The sequence below is a fragment of the Chanos chanos genome, chromosome 1 (assembly GCF_902362185.1).
Source record: "Chanos chanos chromosome 1, fChaCha1.1, whole genome shotgun sequence".
NCBI lineage: Eukaryota > Metazoa > Chordata > Actinopteri > Gonorynchiformes > Chanidae > Chanos > Chanos chanos.
In genome coordinates, this window is record NC_044495.1 from 11,222,023 (window position 1) to 11,242,174 (window position 20,152).

The 20,152-nt window shown below is 38.1% G+C and overlaps 1 protein-coding gene across 1 annotated transcript; it reads right to left on the reverse strand.

Annotated features, from left to right (window-relative positions):
• Positions 1-1,135: 1,135 nt before the first annotated feature.
• On the reverse strand, positions 1,136-2,336 carry gsc (goosecoid). The gene is made up of 3 exons (XM_030789583.1): positions 2,024-2,336; positions 1,589-1,848; positions 1,136-1,285 (listed from the first exon to the last, which is right to left on the reverse strand). Exons 1-3 carry the CDS (start codon positions 2,334-2,336, stop codon positions 1,136-1,138), a joined length of 723 nt encoding a protein of 240 aa, XP_030645443.1.
• Positions 2,337-20,152: the final 17,816 nt, after the last annotated feature.

Below are 20,152 nucleotides of genomic sequence, written 5' to 3' on the forward strand. Positions count from 1 at the left end.
TGTGCCTGTTTTATGACAGGCTGCTCCGTTACGTTAAGTTGTGAACAAAAACAACTATTTGTCAATATTTGAAAATATATTAAATGATAACTAATATGAAACTACATATTGATTTGTTGTTGTTGTTGTTGCCGTCGTCGTTGTTTAAATGTTGTTTATTGTGACTTTTATCGAAACTCAGAGAAATTTTAATTATCCTGTCTCTCTTTTGAAGTCCTGCACCCTACTGCGTAAATCTCTGTTGACATTTTTGACCGACAGACGTATAAATTTGAAATTGATCGGGAATGTAAAATGAATTGTTGCTGGATGCGGCTGAATTCACTATAACTCTTTAATTTAACTATTAATACTTAATTGCACATAAGCATGATTCAAATGTGTGACCAGGGTAGTTAATAAGACATTTTTATGATGTCACCTCAGAAATTTGAATTCTCAAATTAATCATGCATTAGTATTTAATTCCGTATTACTCTACGTTGAGCTTGACCTCTGGTCTCACCTACCATGTGATTAGATGTCTTTGAACTACAGTTAATAAGTGTCCATTTTCGTTGCTTGATCGCGTTTTTATCATTTTGTAAAAATTTGAGAAAAACAGACATATAGCTCAGATAATGTTTTAATATATATTCATTTTCGGGTAGTGTCATCTTTTGAAGAGCAGGGTGACTAACAAGAAAACAAAATTTACTTATGTATGTTACTGAAAGCCAACAAATGTCTCTTTTGGACAGTAGAAAACGTCCAAGACAGTCGAATTCTCTGCCATTCTTATTCGATTTGACTGCCAACTGATATTAGTTAGATGAGTTTAAAACAGATACACATTGATACACTGCTCTTCGTTATTTTGAAATACAACACGATATATCACTCAACATCCACATGAGATGTCATCGTGCAAAATATTCAGGCACGCAAAAATTGTACTGAAACCAACTATATTTTTCATTACTAAGACTTAAATTAATATAAATAACCGCATCAATGATAAAAGTGACATTTACTATACATTTGTGCAACAGCATGGCAACACATTTTTATTACTTCAGCTCACATGATACTTTACACTATGTACATTAAGTCCGAATCAAAATTGTGCAATATTTTGCCTCCATTCTACTCTATATCAGCTGTCTGAATCCACATCACTTTTGCCTTCCTCGGTTTTCTCTGTTGCTGTTTTCGTTGATTTGTTCCATTTCTGTGAGTTCTCTGATTCTTCAGAGGACGACCTTTTCTGTCTTCTCCATTTTGCTCGTCTGTTTTTGAACCATACCTAAGCGAAAATAGAAGGTACAATTCTTAAAACCACCACAGTGGTGAATCGCATTTCTATTTATAACAGATTAAACGCTCACCAAGCTCAATAACACAATGTAATAAAGGCCAACGTAAATTATCCTACAGACTCAGTCTCCTGTATGGCGTGCGCAATGGTTAATCTGTTCTGGGGGTTTTTTCGATAGTTTCTTCCTTTCGCCACCGCGGCTTATCCCTTAACATGGATCTCTCGTTGCGTCGGGAACAGCACCAAATGCAGCTATTTCAGGGCCATTGGGACTATTAGTGGACCACTCACCTCGACTTTCTCCTCACGTAGATGCACCTTTCGCGCTAACTGTTCCCTGGTGCCAACGTCTGGGTATTTGGTTTCCTGGAAAAGATTCTCCAGTGCCTCTAGCTGTTCATCTGTGAAAATCGTGCGATGCCTCCTCTTACGTCTGCAGTGTAACTGGTTCAGTAACTGGAGCTCAGTCCGGGACAATGTGCCAACGTTCATGTACGACATCATTTGATGGGGCACTGGAGAAATAAGCACCGATCCAGTACTGTCATAGCCTGTTAAGATAGCAATGTAACGTGAGCAGAGTGAGTTAAAAAAGAGGATTTTTAGATGACAGCTTTAACTCACAAGCAAATAGCCTTGCATACATGTCCCCCGATGAATTTCGAGGACGTGTTAACAGCACGAGCTAAACAAACGAAATAGAAATAGAATAACAGAGTTATCTACCTGTTGGAATGCATGGACACTGCTGCGAGCCGAGAGTTGGTATTGCGCCACAACAGGCTGGACCTGCTGGCCCTTGAACATGAAGCTGTCCGTAGTAGTAGTTGTTATAGCCTATTCTGGTTCCGTTCACCGACTGTAAATTTGGTGCCGAGGGTGCCGTGTGAGAATAGAGTCCATTATAATCTGCGGGTGCGTACAGAGAGTCCGTCAAATTAGAGAACACAACCGGAGCATTCCGATGCAGCAAAACTGAGTCCTTACAACTAGGTCTGCCGGCCAAGATGCTGTCAATGCTAAACATCCCAGCGGGCATTACAAACAAGAAAAAGTAAGGATAAGTAATGGTTCAAGTCCTAAAAGTTTCGAAAGTTCCGTTAAAAGGTTCCAGATTTCCGTATAACGCTTAAATAAGTGTATTGTGTTTTCCGCTTGTGGCGTAGATACGCTGTTTTCCGATGTGCTGAACAGTTTCACTCACTTGTTTTTATGGCCCCGCTACACTTCTCCCCAGTTTTATACCCAGCTGACGTCACTGAGGAGTTTGCATCCGCTGAAAATGCGGGTGACTTCACCAAGCAGAGATTGGCTGTTTGGGGTTAGCACACAATGGTGTGAAAACCACAAATCTGTGTATTGAGAATTAATTTGATTAAGTTAATCTGTACTATTTACAGACTTCTGAAACAAATCGCTTACCTATTCTCTTATAGGAGATAACTGCAAGAACTAATCAGATTAGCTTCAGTCCCAGTGTATGCATTCTATGTCATGTCCCTTGACCATTATTTTCAATTTAAAAGAAAAAAAAAAGTTTGTGTTCTGTCATACCTTGTGTATGAGATAGCGAGGCCAAGAAGGAGAGTGAGAGGAAGAAAAAGACAAAGAGAGAGAGAGAAAGAGATTGATTATTTTGCCAAAAAATCCTACACCTTCTAACGCGATTTTTTTTTCCAAATGGGGTGCATTTTTATATTACTGATACGTCATCTCCAATAAAACGAGCCTTTCGACACATATTACTGTAAAACCTGAAGTATTGTCCCCCTGGTCTCAGTCGGGTGCGAATGCAAACTATTATATAAAATCCAAACATAACTAGTGTGGGTGTCCAGAGATTCAACAGCCCAAGGAAGACCAAAATCTTATATTGCTTAATGGTGCATGTTATTTGCAAAACAGTCGGTCTGACACGCCTGTCGAATTGTATCCGCAGGAGATAAAGCTGAAGAGATTAGCGTGTTTACTCCATCAGCAATACCAGCCCGGTAGGAAGGAAATCGTGCGTGTTAACTTTAAACACCTCCAATAAGCGGTGTGCGCGGTGAACATATGACTCTCGCTGTGATAAGATAACGGCCATTAGCGCCTCTTTTCTCTTAGTCAGAAAATATTTATTTCAATTACATGGTTGATCAAATGAAATTTGCATGAGGGAGATGGGGTAATGTTACTAAATAGTGGAGTCTATTCTATTTAACCGGAATGTTGCCTGTTTGGAGATGGAAACGTGTATTGTAAAATCCACAGCTATTCAAGGTGTAATTGACTTCGCTCGTTATTGCTTGACATATTCGAAGGTGTTGATTGCATCCAAACTAACGGCGCTAGACTTGCTGTGTGGTTGTGCAAAATGTACCTACCGCGAATGAAATTTTGAAAATTACCGAAATGTCACAGAAAACTATTTCCTTTGTAAATTATGAAATCTAAACATGTAACTGAGATACAAATGATTTTGGACAAGAGACTATGATAATAAATTGAAGATAGAGAATGGATCTGATTACTAGGAATATCAGTCCGATACTCTTTATGTAAAACATAGCTAGATATGAGAGGCTGCGGTGAAAATTTACAACAGAAAGAAATTTTCAATCAGTGCGACAGCGTGGCGTAAAAGAAAATATTTTAACCAAGTTAAAAAAAAAAAAAAAAGATTAATTACATTCCTTAGAAACTGCGCTTCTTGTCGAAAGGTGTTTTGTGCAAAACCAGTTAAATCCAAAATGATTTAATTAATGTCCTATGGTTTTGATGTCCTTATGAAAATATCGCTTTATTTTCTTAAAAGAAAATATTTAAAGGAAGAATTACAGACTATATAATGTTTACAGCGATATGGTTCACAAAGTTTTAAAACAAGGACTGTGTCTACATCCTTTTTTGTGTTTATAGATTTTCAGACGCCTGCATTTGCTTTACATACTGTTTTCCTTACAGTGACATAAAAAATAAATGATAAAATTGTCGTGGAAATATTTTGACAAGCACGATGGTAATTTTGGTAATTTTGCGCATTCTGTCCGTTTCATTTATGAGTACAATGAAGAAGAAGAAGAAGAAGATCTTTGTTCATATAGGATCTATATGGAGTACACGGGTAATGGACAAACGTGTAAAAAAATTAACCTACTTTAAGTAACCTACTGCATTTTTGGATGAAGAAAAATGTGTGCTTGATCTTATAAAAGCTACGCCATTTATAGACAGCCGTTGGCTAAATAGTAAATGCATCACTTGTAAAAGAAAACGTAAGAAATTTAAGAAAACTGTCTTATTTAATTTTTTTCCTTCTTCTTTTTCTTCTTCTTCTTCTTCTTCTGCTCGGGTGACTTGCGCTCAAATAAATTGCTCATTCTGCTTAACTTAATGTATAATTCTGACACAAATTGGTCCATAGCCTTTTGATATGTAAACATTTCAGCCTTTTATGCCCCTGTGAAAGGACACTTGCATTTTGTGTTCTGGTTTCAAGTCACACTGTAATTCAAAAAAAAATGGCACCTAGCATTATTATTTCCTCTTTCTTTATATATCTATATTTCTACTTTCAAATGGGAGTGAAAGGAGAGAGTAAAAAGGATTGGCAAAATGAGATGGCCATTTGAAATTAAAAGCTGTGAAAGAGGTGTAAAGGCAGCATTTAAAATCTGAATAGATGGCATCAATCACAGGACGTAAATGGGGCCTCTGCCGACAGGCCTCGACAGGCCTTCACAAAGGAGGCTGTGCAGAAGGACATCTTCATGACACGACACATATATCAGGCCCTTGATCTCTAAAATCTATCTTAATACAACAAATCAAAGGGGACTTTGTAATGCAACCACATCCTAACCGGTATAAACAAACCTCGGAATAGGAGAGGCGGTCAGTGTCTTTGGATAACACACACTTCTCAGGCATTTTGTCATGTTCTTTTATGAGGCAGAAAATATGTGTAGAGTAAAGGACATCTGTGCACAGATAGATAGATAGATAGATAGATAGATAGATAGATAGATAGATAGATAGATAGGTAGATAGATAGATAGATAGATAGATAGATAGATAGATAGATAGATAGATAGATAGATAGATAGATAGATAGATAGATAGATAGATAGATAGATAAATGAACAGAGTGAACAGCCATTTTTTTAAATCTCAAACGACAGGATGAAAAATCAGAACAGTGCTAGCACGTTGTCATTTGTCACTGAGTGATAATCCAGTTACTCCTACGTACCTTAGGTGAACAGGGTAAATTCAGCATCTTGAAGGTTTCTCTATTGTTCCAGATGTGGATCTACAGCGGGAGATCCAGCCAGAAGTGTGTTTAGAGTGCTAGACGGCACAAGCGCTTTAACGCCCGGCACCAGACTACTGTGTATGTTTATTTCCTGTGTATTTCAGCAGGGATAGAGGGGCAAAAAGGAGAACAGGGCAATGGATTAAAGGGCCTTTTTTAAAACCAATCTATCTTTTGCTGTTCAAAACCACCAAGAAATTGGTATTTATTGTTCATGTCAGAGCTGTCATATGGCGAGCGCCTGTTTTACAGTGTGCCTTTTGTTAGATCACGTGAACTGTGTTCAGTAGTACAGAAACATAAGCAAGTGTGAGTGGTACCATAGTTCAAGAGTGCCTGAAGCATCTGACAGCCGATTGGACCATAAATGCAGCAAGTCACTCGCAAATGTAAGATATGTCATGAACATTACACACTGAGTGCTAGAAATTTCAGTCTGTCCACCAAGTTATGCCACACACAAGGTACTATGCCTTCAAGCTGTCCACGCAATGGCTGTTTTGTTGAAGTTCTACACTTGTTTGGATTACCCCCCCTTCCCCCCTCCCAAAAGAAAGAAAGAAAGAAAGAAAGAAAGAAAGAAAGAAAGAAAGAAAGAAAGAAAGAAAGAAAAGAAAATTCTAATGTGTCTGTTTGGTGTGAATCATAGTGCCAATCTGTAAATCATAGCTAAGAACCATGATAATTGTGTGTGTGTGTGTGTGTGTGTGTGCGCGTGTGTGTGTGTGCAGGCTCTGAAAGGCTCTGGAATTGTTTGTCTGCAAATGATACAATATTTAACTTATTTTTGCTCTTAATGCTAACATATTAAATGCAGACGTTCCAAACAATCCTTTAAAGTGAGGGGTTTTTTACCAGTCTCTTCAACCATAAATTAGTAATACAAAATATTTACAGTGTTTTCCGTTGTGGTTTGTCATTGCTATACAATTTGTTAGGCAGGAGATACCCCTGCCCTCATATTCTTGATCGAATGATCATTTTTTCCTTTCATGTTTACAAGCTATAAATGCAGTTTATGAGCATAAATTCGAAAACGACTTTGAAATTTCTTAGTTACTTTTTAAGGCAAAAAGTACAGAACTGTAATCCTTATTCACTGTGTACACATTCATGACTTGAATATGTACAGTGAGTTTAGAATGAGTTATGTCCATATTTATTTTATTTTATTTTATTTTATTTTATTTTATTTTATTTAGGCTTTGTATACATTCGGACAGGGATTTATATACAGAAATATCCTGATGATGCTCAAATGAATGTTTTCTGACGTGAACAATCACCAAAGTTAAGATGAATGTTATTTCAGCTCTGAGGTGTTCTTCCACTGTTTTCACTCTGGCATCATACATTAAGTCATACATACATGTATCATAGCAACATTCACATATAGGGGAATGATTCAAATGATTGGCAACACAGACGTCAGTTTATAATATTGCATTTGTGGTGGTCATGTGACATTTTTAACATTTCAGCCTCCAAATATCAGTACTAACCCTGCAATTTGGCCTTCCACAATCATTTTCTACTTAAACGGTTTCATTTACTTCTAACATAACATTTCCCAAAGATTTTATCCCCAGGACCTGTCAGCGCCTATAAAAGAATCTGTCTCCGCACTGGAGGTTATCAATCATTCATTATTGTAAGAATCCATCGTCGAATCCACGTAATTACTGATTAAAAACAGCTAGTCTTGTGGCAATATCTTTAAGACTAAAATGCATACAGGACCCTGTTATCTGACCATGCGGCATGACAGTCAGAGGCACATTCACACATTTCAGAGTCAAATATGCTCTTCTGCCTTCTACCCTGTCAGCAAGCCTTTTGAAAAGAGCTACTTTACACATTCAAGAATTGCATATTTAAGAACAGTGCTCAAGGACATGGCAGAATCATAATGGAACCTAGAATCATTCTATCAAAACATCCAAGGCATGTCACAAATGAATTGAATGTAGCATATTAGGGTGTTAGCCCATATATTTAAGCACATTTGATTTTAAATATGTATATGGCCTTTTTTTTTAAGTCACAGTACTGTAGAAGCTGTTAGTAGTCCAGTTTTCATCGAAACGTCCTTCAGTTTTAATAAGGATGTTTTGGTGATGCCTCGATGAAAAGGTGTTTTAGTCTCTTGATTAATTTTAAAAAAGGATTTTTTTTAGGATTTTTAGACCCTTTCTCATTTACCTTTGGGTGGGACAACACCATGGACAGCTACAGTGAGACAGATCAAAGATTGCTGCCATTGGAGGGCGCAAGTGAGTCCTAATGGTACCTTTGTTTCAGAAAGCTTGTACTTTAAAATTAATCATGATCAGTACACATAAATATATTTTTATGATATGAATTTACAGTTCCACCTTTAACATCTATGTATAAAACTAAGAACAAAGGACTTGAGTTCAAACCACAGGCCTTTGAAACATGACCAAAACAATTTATATTCTTTAATCTGTACTCTTTCGCCATTTCGACAAACACACACAGCAAATGGGACGAGACAGATACTTAGATATACTGTCTGCTTGTCCTTGGGAAGCAATGGGGAAGCGCTAAAACAGAACCATATTGTTGGGATCTGGGAGGTATTACAGAGAGCACCTGGACTGACTTGGGCAACCCTCTGCAGTAACCCAATATAAAAGCTTAATTCTGTCTGCTACCGAGGGTGCTCTCCATTAATCCCACGCAGGTGCCAAAGACCCTGCCCCAGAGGATACCAGAAGAGGGGATTTCTTTGTTATTCCTCATTGGTTATTTATTTAACACTAAACCAAAATGTGATCTTTGGGTTTTAAAATAAGGCTCACTGTAACATGACATTACCAATAGTGTGTCCCAGTCTTTTTGCGAATGACCTTCAGTCAGAATCAAACATCAAGCCCCACTCATTTGTATTCAGAATACAAATATCAGCGTAAGACAGAGAATCCTGCTTTCACATAAACATGTCAACTTCTTATGAACAAGCCGATTAGACCACCTGAAGAAGATGAGGCTACTAGAGTGTTGTCAAATGCTCTATAACATATTAGAACTTCTCAAATAATTACATGTGAAATTATAATTTGATGCGTACAATTTCATATAAGACTATAAAATATACAAACCGGTAAAGAGTAACAACTTTCATGAAATTCTCTGAGGTAATAAGGTATTGATATAAGATGACCTCTCACTCTAGTCTGTGGTCAGTTCCTCTTGCCTTTGGAAATTAAAGATGAATTAAACAGTGCTGCCATTGTGATTTACAAATAACTGAACGTGCCAGCTAATAATCTTTAATATCCACCGATGACAGAATGGAATTAGCCGCATATTTTCCACCAAACATTCAATTTTCTTCCTCGTTGTGTAAGCTGGGCCGTAATCCTGTCTTTATACGGTTGGGTATTAACCCTATTGAAACACCAGTATAGTCGCTGGCAGCAGTTCGCTCTCGGACCAGGGGGGAGCTGCGCACTGACTTGGACTCAACACGTCTTTTGTTAGAGCCGCGAGATGCAGCTTGCCAGCGCGAGGGTTATTCAGGAGCCTGAGAATCAATACAGTATTACAGTTAAGCTATGTAATAATTACCCTCATTAGGCGTAACTGGAGCGCAGAGGGAGCGGATTTGCTTTAAAGCCTCGGCTAATACTGTACATTCTCAGGAAATATATTATAAACATAATTCAATAATCCTAGAAATACATATTAATGTTGCCCCTGACCCCACCGTGTCAATGTTTTGGCCTCAAGCGCACTGGATGTAATATGAGTTTACAATTATTTTTTTTTAAGTAACACTGCAGTTCCCCATTTCCGTTCGGCGGATCTAAAACGAGCTCAGATCTTAATTTCAGTTAAACGGACATTATGCATAAAGAAGTTTTTAAGTTGGTTTGTGTCCTTAACTAATTATTTGAATTACAGGTCAGATAGGATAATAAACAAAAATAAATAAAAATGTGGATTCTCCTCACGTAATATCACTAAAAAATATATCTCAAATGTCTTCAAATAAATCTGCCTTTATTCCCCATCCCATCCCCACCCCAAATATTGTAATTTGGACTTGACCATATTGTCTTAACATCCAATTACCCTAACCATAACAGCAGTAATAAACAATGTATGTTAATGCACAAACCTATGAGACAACCCTAAAATGTAACCAGTAAAATTAGATTGCTTTCGGCATGTTGTTATTGGCTCTTTTGGGCTCCTGATTTGATCAAGAATTTAGTTGATTTAATCAGAACAATATGCCTTTCAGTTTTTAAGGCTTATTTGTTGAAGTGCACCATGGTTTATTGAAATATATGCTTGCCTGACCAATGGGGATACTATTTTACTTTTTCTTCTGTTTAAGTGGCAAAGTGAAGGACATTATAAATATATGTCTTAACTAGTTATGCAGATGGGATGGACACTATGGGGTAAAACACCAAAAAAAAAAAAAAAAAAATGCCATGTCAAAATCTCTAAAATGATTCAAATTTAAGTGTGCTAAATGTCAGTGTAAATGAATTGCAGGGTATACCTCTGAAATCATAAGTCATCGAGCGATGCTGCTACATCACGACAACTATCATTTTGTTCTGTGTTAATGTTGTATTTCCGTTTCTTATGTCCTACTGTGCTTAATGACGCAAAAGGAAACAATAAGGATGTACTGTATTTTCCATATGCCGTCTACACAGAGCATTAATGTGTGTGTGTGTGTGTGTGTGTGTGTGTGTGTGTGATACTTGCACCTGCACTGGCTAAGGCAATCTCACCAGTTGAGCGTTCGCTCTGTGTAGTGAACAGGGGATCAGGATGGAATTTGTGTGACTAATTGAACTTCACCTTGCCAAAGAGTGAATGGACATTGGCAGCGCAGAGCACAATTGTGGAGCAAAATTTTGAATTCCACTCGGTTTAATTTCCTCTCCAGTGAAAGGGAAGAAAGATTAATGAAATATCCCCAAATCCATCCTGTTTCATTTCTATTAAATCAACAATGAAATGCAACCACCAGGTCAGTTTAAGGAGGGAGAGTATGGATAATGTTTCTGCATTTAGCTAAAGAGACCTCATCTACTTTGTGGCGATGAGTGATACTATTTTGAAATTTCAGTTGTTGCTGGAGTCAGCAGCCCATGTTCCATTGTGCTCAACCGGAAAAAAAAATCCAAATTGTTGTAATTTACTACAGGTTACTAACATTATACGAATGGAATAAGATTATAATTTTTGTTATCTTGGCTAACCTTGCTTTTTGGACATTCACTCCCTACATTTGTGGGATCAATAAAAAATAATGTTTAATTAATTTTCTTCTCCTCATTTGGCTTTTTTGGTTGGGTTCTGGACTTGTGTTAGCTGACACTTAAAAAAACTTTATGATGAAAATTCTCTTAACACTTTGAGGAATCTATCCTGAACAAATGGCATGAAGTAGGTGGGCCTGAGAGAACATTGTTCTTTCAGGGATAGACAGTTAAACTGATTGGGGAAAAAAAAAAACACTGCCTTACTCCACAGGCTGGAGTCCAGCATTAAGTCTATCTTAACACACTAATCTCTTCTGAGTTAGAATGGGCTAAAATCCCTCACAATGGAATGATCTGGGAGACAAACATCTTAAATTGTTAAATTCAGTCAAGCCCTTCTTACTTATCTCCTTTTTCCCCTGAGGTTCTGAGAACCAGTTGTCATCTATGAGAGGAAATCATGACAAAACCCAATGCATAGTTAGATTCCATGGCTAATGTTCCCATGTTTGTCTGGAGGCACGGAAGAGGACAAAGGGAACAATTGTTCCTCACTTGATACTACTTCTCACAGTTATATGGCTATGCTGACAGGGCTCTAAACAACACTTTCAATCCATACACTGAGACCAGGTAGCCTTTTTAGATCATGTCTTTTAAGACGCCATAAATTGTTGCTGTTGCTTGCCATAAGTCTTTCTTGAGAGTGACAGTCAGCATACTCAAGTTTGACGATGATTGTTTTCAATACACCCTCGTACCCCCCTCCTGATCACGCCCCCCACCCCCCCAACTCTGCACTCTGTCATCTGGAACAATAATAAACAACCACGGACGAGAGCAAAAAACCTCCTGAAATCTATTACAGGGAACAGTGTGGTTATGGTGAGAGCGAGAGAGAACATTTTCCCCCTGCTAACATCACTGTAATTTTCAGTGCCAGGTTGATTCGGGCCAGGCTTGCCACACTCTTATCTGATCATTATGGGTGGTCCCTCTCCCTCCTTATTCCAGTTCCAGGGATCTGGAAATCTTCTTTGCACCACACTTTGGTTTTGGATCCTTCTAGTGAAGAACAACTGGACTTATTTCAAGGGAGAAGGGAATAGAATGTGTGGTTAGAATGGGGGGATTAACATCCCTTACAATACACCATTTTGTTATTCATCTTTCATATGGATATTCTCTCTTTGATTCATCTACAGGGTTATTTTCTTGGACTAATTTCCAATTTGAAAGCCATAATGAGGCATGCTGATGAGCAGTAGTACCACTCATACCAGATGTTGAAGTCAATTACAATTTTAAAGTCGAAGAGGGAGATGAATCCAATTGTGGGATGCAGGAAGTTGTTGCTCACCTTGCAGTGAACCTAGAAAATGTATGGGCTTTGATTATGCACACAGGGTTTTTGCATGTGCATAACACCTTCATTTAACTTACATGACAGCAAAATTAAAAAAAAAAAAAAGATAAAAACTGTCCAAAATTACTCTCTCCACGTGAAAGTAGTTACACATGGAACAAGTATCCGGTTTTGATGAACATTTTAACATGAGACTTAATAAAAATATATTTAGTAATTTCACATAAATTCAACTGTTATTTTACCACCAACAAACAGTATCAAAATTTGCCACCATTGTCAGCCACTGTTTATGTGTTTGTTTGTGTCTGACGCTGAATCGTTTTATAAACTGTAGGAATATAAGACATGAAATGGAAGTGAAATGCATTTACACACACACACACAAAAAAAACATTTTTGACAAAGAAAAGGCCTCAACAAAATCAGAATATTTCAGAATGTCCATGTCTAGCCTACCACGCAATAAGAAAGTTGTAAACTCTACCTGACATTTGCTGAATATTTTCCTCTTAGCGAAAAATAAAAACAAAGCTATTTTTCAGATATAGATTTTTTTTTCTTTCTGATCTTAAACATTCACTGCGATATACCCTCACAAATGCATTCAAGCTCTCTGCATCTCATTACAAACATAAGAGTCTAATAACTACTTGTCAGCAATGAAAAGATCTTCCACTTTTCATTTTGTATTTATTTATTCATTTATTTCATTTGCCGTACCTCATGAACACAACTACCTCTCCAAGTATGCAATTCCCTTTTTTAGTGTATATTATTCTTGGCAGGACATCCCACAGATTAGATTATATTGATAGAAAAGAATAATTGGAGATGGAGATTATATGGGGTTACTCATGTCATAAAGCTTAATTTATTTCATTCTCATTACATGTGTTTTCAGTTATAGTATTTGCCGATTTGCTATGTCAGTTACTTTTCATTTTTGTGCGAGTCTGAAACCAGATGCACATAGCTTTTCACTTTACAGTTAACTTGGAATATACATTGTGGAGTCTTTTATGAACTACTGAACATTTGTCTGTTTCATCTTTGGTACAAGTGATGCATGATAAGGTTGACACAGAAGTCTTCTCATGGAGACACAAAAGGTTACAAAAAAAGCTTTCTAAAAAGGACTTAATACTTAAATTAAGATGTTTTACAAAAAGTATCTGAGTGGGTGTACCAAGGATTATGAAACAAGCAGAAACCCACAGTGCCTGTTTTCTCAGACTAGTGCACCATATCTATCTATCTTTGCAATAGTAACAAAACTAGATAAATGAAAAGCAACAACAAAATAATAATAATAATAATAATAATAATAATAATGACACTGATGATGCTGATGATGCTGATGATGATGTAGTGGGTGGGATAAGGAATTGAACAATTACAATTAAAATTACAGCATATAGTTTGGTTGTTTTCATTTTACTCTCAAACATGGAGGTGGCTTACAACTGCAACGGCTCCATGATTTTACTGAGGGGATGTTTTATTGGTGCAGTACACAGGCATTTGATTATTTGATAAAACTGTATCATCATAATGATTTCATATACGTTCCCATTTCTGTGCACTCCGATAAATGAAGCCAGACATTATAACAAACCAAGCCTGAAATTTGGACTTGATTGCATGGCATGGTGCCTGCTGCAATCCGTCACACTGCAAGTTGATGGTAGAGTGAACCATGCTGTCCTATGCACTAAACGCTGGAGACGTCACTGATATTCCTTATTTGAATCAGTGTATGCATCTGAACGCAAATGTGGATTGAGAAAAAGACCATATGCGTGTTAGGTCCTCTCCATCTACTACCCTCCTCTCACAAATGTCTTAAATTTCCTGTGACGTGACTGCTGAAGAGGTTCAGTGGATTCCGTGTAAGGGCAGACAGCTTTAGAAGAAAGTTTCCATCCCACCTACCATGCGGTGCCCTCTTTAGGCCCAACCCAATGTTACGTCTGTATTTATCCTATTACACAAATCCACCAGGATCCTATTCATCTCTGCAAACAGTTGGAAAATATGTGATACGATGGGGCCGACAAAAGCAGTACTTGTGGCACACATCATGTCCCTGAATCTAATGCTCCATGATTTGAGCTGCCAAACATCCAAAACCAGCTTAATACTTTATATCAAATCCCTGTAAAAGCGTATAATTTCCAGTGATTGCTCACACTTGCGGCCTACTTACAAATACATGGACAACCAGATTGTGGAACGCCTCCAGAGCACATATTCTCTGTCTCACTTTGTTTCCTTGTGTTGCCAACATATTTATTTTTCATATTCCAAGTGGAGACTGTGAGAGAGAAGCACTGCGTGAAAAGAGGTGTATTCGGCCTGGAATACTCCTGTATATTCTCGGATACTCCACAGATTATCGGCTGTATCCGTCAGTTTGCAGCTCTGTTACGCGGCATGGAATACTCCTGAATATGTACCGTGTTTTGGGGTCTGCCTAGAGCCCTTAGTTGCCATGGTGAATAATCCCTTGGGGGTGCTTGGAAGGGAACATTTGCACTTCACACCTTGGGCCACAAGGTATCCTGCAATTGGTCAAAAGTCTTTCTTTGGATTGGTGGAGCAATGTCTTGCCCCTCCTCTAAAACCCTTCCCCATTGGTCCATTGTGGGTCCCCAGACATGAATTCATATGGTTTATATAATAATAATAATTATTATTATTAATATTATTATTATTGGTGGTGTTGTTTTATGTTCATAGGTAGATTGTATAGATAGTCTGGCAAACAAAAATGAATTACACAAATTTTATTATAAATAAAGCACATACAGTATAATATAAGGCATATAAATTGACAAATTTTATATAATAAACGTACAATATATATTAGAATAGAATACATTAGAACAGAATATACTGTAATATCATAGTATATAATACAAATGCTTTTGGGAGCATAAATGAAACTCTAAATGTTGAGCATTCCCAAGAACAACCCAGCTTCCGTGGTCTCTATTCTGCAGCACCCCACACAGTGCAGACAACTCTGTGCTAGGCGGGAGGACCCACGCTGGCCTTCCATCCAAAATGGCGGCGTCCTCTTCAGAAATTCTCTCTACTGATGCGGTCCTCCATATGGCAGCCTCTTCCTCAGTTTAAAGACCACTAGCTCTGGCCTTGAGCAGATGCAAAACACAGTGAAAACAGAAATTAGATCACTGAAAATAGCAAATGGAGAAAAAGTCTAAGAACTACTAGGGAAATGATGTTTTGACTTACTCTTCTCCTCCTTTGCCTCATTCGAGTGGCGATCCTGCCCCCCTCTTTGTTCTCTGGATTCACCCGGTAACTCTTTCGAATAGTCTCAGTCGGTCTTTCAGGATGCTAGAGAGAAAAAAAAGCGGAGAAGAAAGGAAGATTGATTAAAAGTTCGTTGAGAATTCCAAGCATTGCTATGAAACAATCGCGACGATATAGTCTACCAACAAAACACGCTGTCCTACCTTGTCCGTGGATCATATCTGTGCGTGTTGTTTTCAGCATTATGCATTATCCGCACAGATTCCTGTAGAAGCAAAATTAATACAAGAGTTAAATTCAACCATATTAAGGGATAAAGCAGATAAAGAAATGTGAGCAGAATGCTCGGCAGTCAAAGACGAAAGCCAGAAGGCTACAGAAATAAACTTACCGAAACAGAGTTATTCCCCGCTCGTCTTCTTTTCTCGGGCAGACTCCTCTTGCGCCTCTTTGATGGGACTCCATCCTGTCCAACCGCCGATTAACATTCTCCATGAGCGTTTACTGCTGTTCAGACATCTTCTTAAAAATGCATTTAACGGGGAAACCCGTTGTTTCTTTTTTGTTCGGACTCGGCGTTGGAAAAATTGGATATTCCCGGCGCACGAGTAGCCTCTCCACACCGCTGTCCGTTCGAAGTGTTCTTTTGCAAGCCATCTTCAAAATGCACACTATCGACAGAATACGGAGTAAAACTTCTGTAATCCTTCAGTGACTCGCTTCTCCTTACCTTACTACAGGTAACCCCTTCCCCAAAGCAAATTTCGCGCTGCAGTTGCACACAATGCTATTGGTTACTGTCACCCTACGCCATGCACGCACAGAAAACTGATTGGACAGGACTCAACCTTAGATTCTAAGTGGGTGGTTTGAAAACGGGGCGCGTCCTCGTACTGAGGAGAGACATTCCGAACAAACAAGCGAGAATCAACAACAAAAACTCCTATGCCCTGTAAACTTTTTTTTTTTAAAGTCCTGTATCCTTTGTCCCGCATCCTTCATACTGAGATAATGTCCCGCATTTTCGCCGGTCGTTTGGTTTTTAACTGTCAGAAATAACAAATATATGGATCCATTATTTTACCCGCCCGCACATGAGCATAGTTTCTAATCTATTTAATAGCGCTATGTCAAAAGCAGTAAAAATGCAACATAGGCGAGTTTTTTTAAAAGCCTTGCTTTCACCAAATGGCTGAAAGGAGAGCGTTGAGGGCGGTCATCAAGAGTCTGTGGCGGCCGTCAATCAAACTGTGCAGCTGTGGGGCCGGCGAATTTCTTTGCTACGTCACAAAAACCAAACTTAGTAAAACTTTACAGATATGAAGATAAACGCCGTCAGCCGACGTCATGGTCAAAAAGAAAGGAAAAAGTTATTTTATCCCTTCTGACCATGCTTCTCATCCAATAGCGATTTTGGCTTGATATAAAGATTTGCATTGAAATTGTTTTATTTTATGTAATATTTTATTTTGAGCCTTATTTATTCTTATAGTTGGATTTGGTCAGGGGTTTAACTTGAAAGACCTGAGCTGTATGATGCCTGCTGCTTTGCTTAAGTACAGTTGCCTTTAATGGGCCTGTAATGGCCAATGCATGTTGGATGTCTATCAATACAAGTGTATACAAGTGTTTCTTATACAGTTAGACTGACATTATATCTAAGTTTTACATCATCTCTCAGCATTAGTAACATGTCTCATATTGTCCCACACAAACTTACTACTTGTCCCCCATTTGGTCTGTTTGCATCTGGTCACCCTCTACCTTTGACCCCAAGTAAAGGACAGTTGCATAACCATCAAATATGTAATTAATGAACCTCTCATTTAGACTTTTTTTAAATTATGTTTTCAGTGTGTTTTTGTATGCTCCATTTGAAGTGTCCATTGTAATTTACCTGCACGACAGAGCAATGACATAAAAAGCTACATGGGCCTACCACTGCTATATTATACACCATGCAACACCTAAGAAGTTTGTGTGGTTATCAAAATATTGGCTAAATATTACATATAGACTAACTGCTAGAAAGTTACAGTGAGGAAGGGGGGCAGGCTTCTATACCCAGTCCCACCTAGACCACTGACTGTTATTAGCATTTGAAAGGCCAAGCCATCAGCTAACGACTGTGGTCACGCGGATGCCTGAAAACTGCCGTCTAACAGCTGTATTCGGACATTTGCAGGAGTTTTCAGGTCCGCATGACAAAGTTCTGCGGGCATCCGAATACCTCCGGAAAACAGCAGGTTTAGCGGAAGTTTACTTTGTCCGGACATTTCCGAATACACCACTTTTCACGCAGTGAAGGGGGAACAAAGAGTCGTTCTGTAACCATGTGTGAAGGCAATATAGTTCTAGTTTTTCCACATGGCTGTAGAGAGGCAATGATTGCTCTCTTTCTCTTCTTCAGTCAACTCATATTCCACTTAAACTAAATTGAAAAAAGGCAGAAGGCTCTACGTCACTGTCTGAAAAAACAACCATAACATTTGCATATATTGCAAGGTCATAGTAGACAACATTATGTACCAGTAAGTACTTTTTTATACATTTTTTTTTACTGAATATCCCAGTGACCGAAATATATTTATGATTGCTGATTCATTCTCATTTGTCTTTATTAATTTAGCTGATACTCTTACACTGAGCAACTTACATTTTTTTTTTGTCTTTTCTTTTTCAATTCCTTCAGGATGCATCTGCCCCTGGGGCATCCTTGAGGTTAAATTCTTTGCTGAAGTGTACACTAGCAGGCAGCCAGTATTCTCAGCCATCAAGCACTCAAACTGAAATCTCTTTACAGCCACTATTTGCCAAGTCACTCTTCTTAACACTGTAATCCTTTTTTTGCATTTGTGTGAAATGTAGGGTAATCAGGAAAACCCTTCAAGCCGGTTTTGTCCACAGTAACAGAAATGAAAATATGCTTCCTTGATGTTGTTTTAAAGGATTTCACTAAACTTTTTCAAAGAAAGGTCGCCACAGAATATACTAACCAATCACAATGCATGATGTAAATTTGGCATATTCTATTTGAAATGCTCAGTCTTGTCACAGTTGTCAACAAAATGTTTCTTTGCTTTGCTTTTGGATAATTAAAGGCTAAGATTTTTTTGTCTACGGCAGAAGTCGCCAAGCCATTCATGCCTGAAGATTCAACCCATCACTTCTTAAGTCAGGTCTTTGTTTATACAAAGAGTCAAATAGCTAACAAGCTACCATCAAAGCAAGGAATAGATTTTTTTCTTTATATCCAAGCCATTTACACTGTACCACAAAAAGAAAAAGTAGTCGATCTACTATGTATTTATATTTAGACACCCTGCAGAACAGCATTGTCTCAAATATATCTAAGGCATTAAGCGAGGTCTCAGGTCTTGTTGCAGTTCAAAAACAGCTTCTGCAAGTAACCACTTCTACCAACTGGAAAATGTCTTGTCCAAGCAGACAAGGACTCCAGCAGAGTATCACATAATAAGTCAAAGCTCAAATGGAAACGGGTCACCAGCATTCCATAACCACACTCTCTGGTTCTCTCTCTGGAGAACCACCCTGGAAAAGGGTAAGGAGTAACCTCACCTCATTTTGGCCAAGGGGCAAGTCATAACTATGCAAACCTTCTGGAAATAAAAACGTTTCTAATAGTTTTCTATGGCAGAAAGTACAAAGAATAGAAAGCACTGGTCAGATGTGTTCCTTACACAGCATACAGTGTAGATGCTCTGTTGAGTAACATTTCTCCCTCTGCTGATGAATTGAAGATGGTTTAATAATAACTCAGCTCCTCCTTACATAATTAGTCAGGAATTTCTAAACGTCATGCCTTGCAAATGCATCCTTGGAAAACTGATTTTTTAAAAAATCTGCTTCACAAAGGCAAGTGAAATTGCCCTGCAGGTCTATTGAAGTTATGGTTTCTACACTCCACAATATATCACAGTCCAGCTTTTACCTGCCTGATGAATTTGACGTCGGTGATGTGTCTGGGTCTGGTAAGCTTCCAAGACATCTGCAAAGGCTTCACTGTGTGAGTTAATCAACTTTGTTTTGTTAATTCTGACATCTTTTGCCTTCTATTTTGCATGTCCCTGAAATCCAGTCGGACCAAAATCTATCATTCTCTTTCTCAGCTGGACCACAACCAAATAGTGACTACTTCATCACAGTACATGACTTTCTGAGTGGTAAGTAAAAAGCTGTTTTGATTCTTTGTTTGCTTTGCATGGCTTAAGTAACAGCACATTACTATTTATTGTGTTTGAGGTTGTAAAATACAAGTACTTCTGAGTGCTAGATGTATAATAGCTCTAGAGAAGCCAGAGGGAAAATTTGACACATTACTCAAGCCAACACAAATCTGCTCAAGAGACTCTTTGTTTCTGTTGACACTGGACACATATATTGAGTAATTGGAGTAATATTTTATCAAAGATGGAAATCTTTGGTTGAGATTGTTCCTGAATAAATATGAGAGCATAGATACACTGGAAGGCCTTTGGGATTTCTTGACTAGGTGAATTTGGTATAGAGTACAGAGCTGTCCTCATCAGTCTCCACGTGTAACTGATAAGACAGCCTCACAGCAGATATTTCTGTGGTACAAAGCAATAATATAGTATTTTCAGGAAAAGCCCTGATCTGTTTTCATAATGGCA

What these genes read in the sequence shown, in the direction of transcription:
- gsc (XM_030789583.1), bottom strand. Translation starts at nt 2,336, where the DNA reads ATGCCCGCTGGGATGTTTAGCATTGACAGCATCTTGGCCGGCAGACCT. An exon ending in GTGTCCATGCATTCCAACAG is followed by an intron (nt 1,849 to 2,023) that starts GTAGATAACTCT and finishes CTATCTTAACAG; the next exon opens with GCTATGACAGTACTGGATCG. An exon ending in TACGTGAGGAGAAAGTCGAG is followed by an intron (nt 1,286 to 1,588) that starts GTGAGTGGTCCA and finishes ATTTTCGCTTAG; the next exon opens with GTATGGTTCAAAAACAGACG.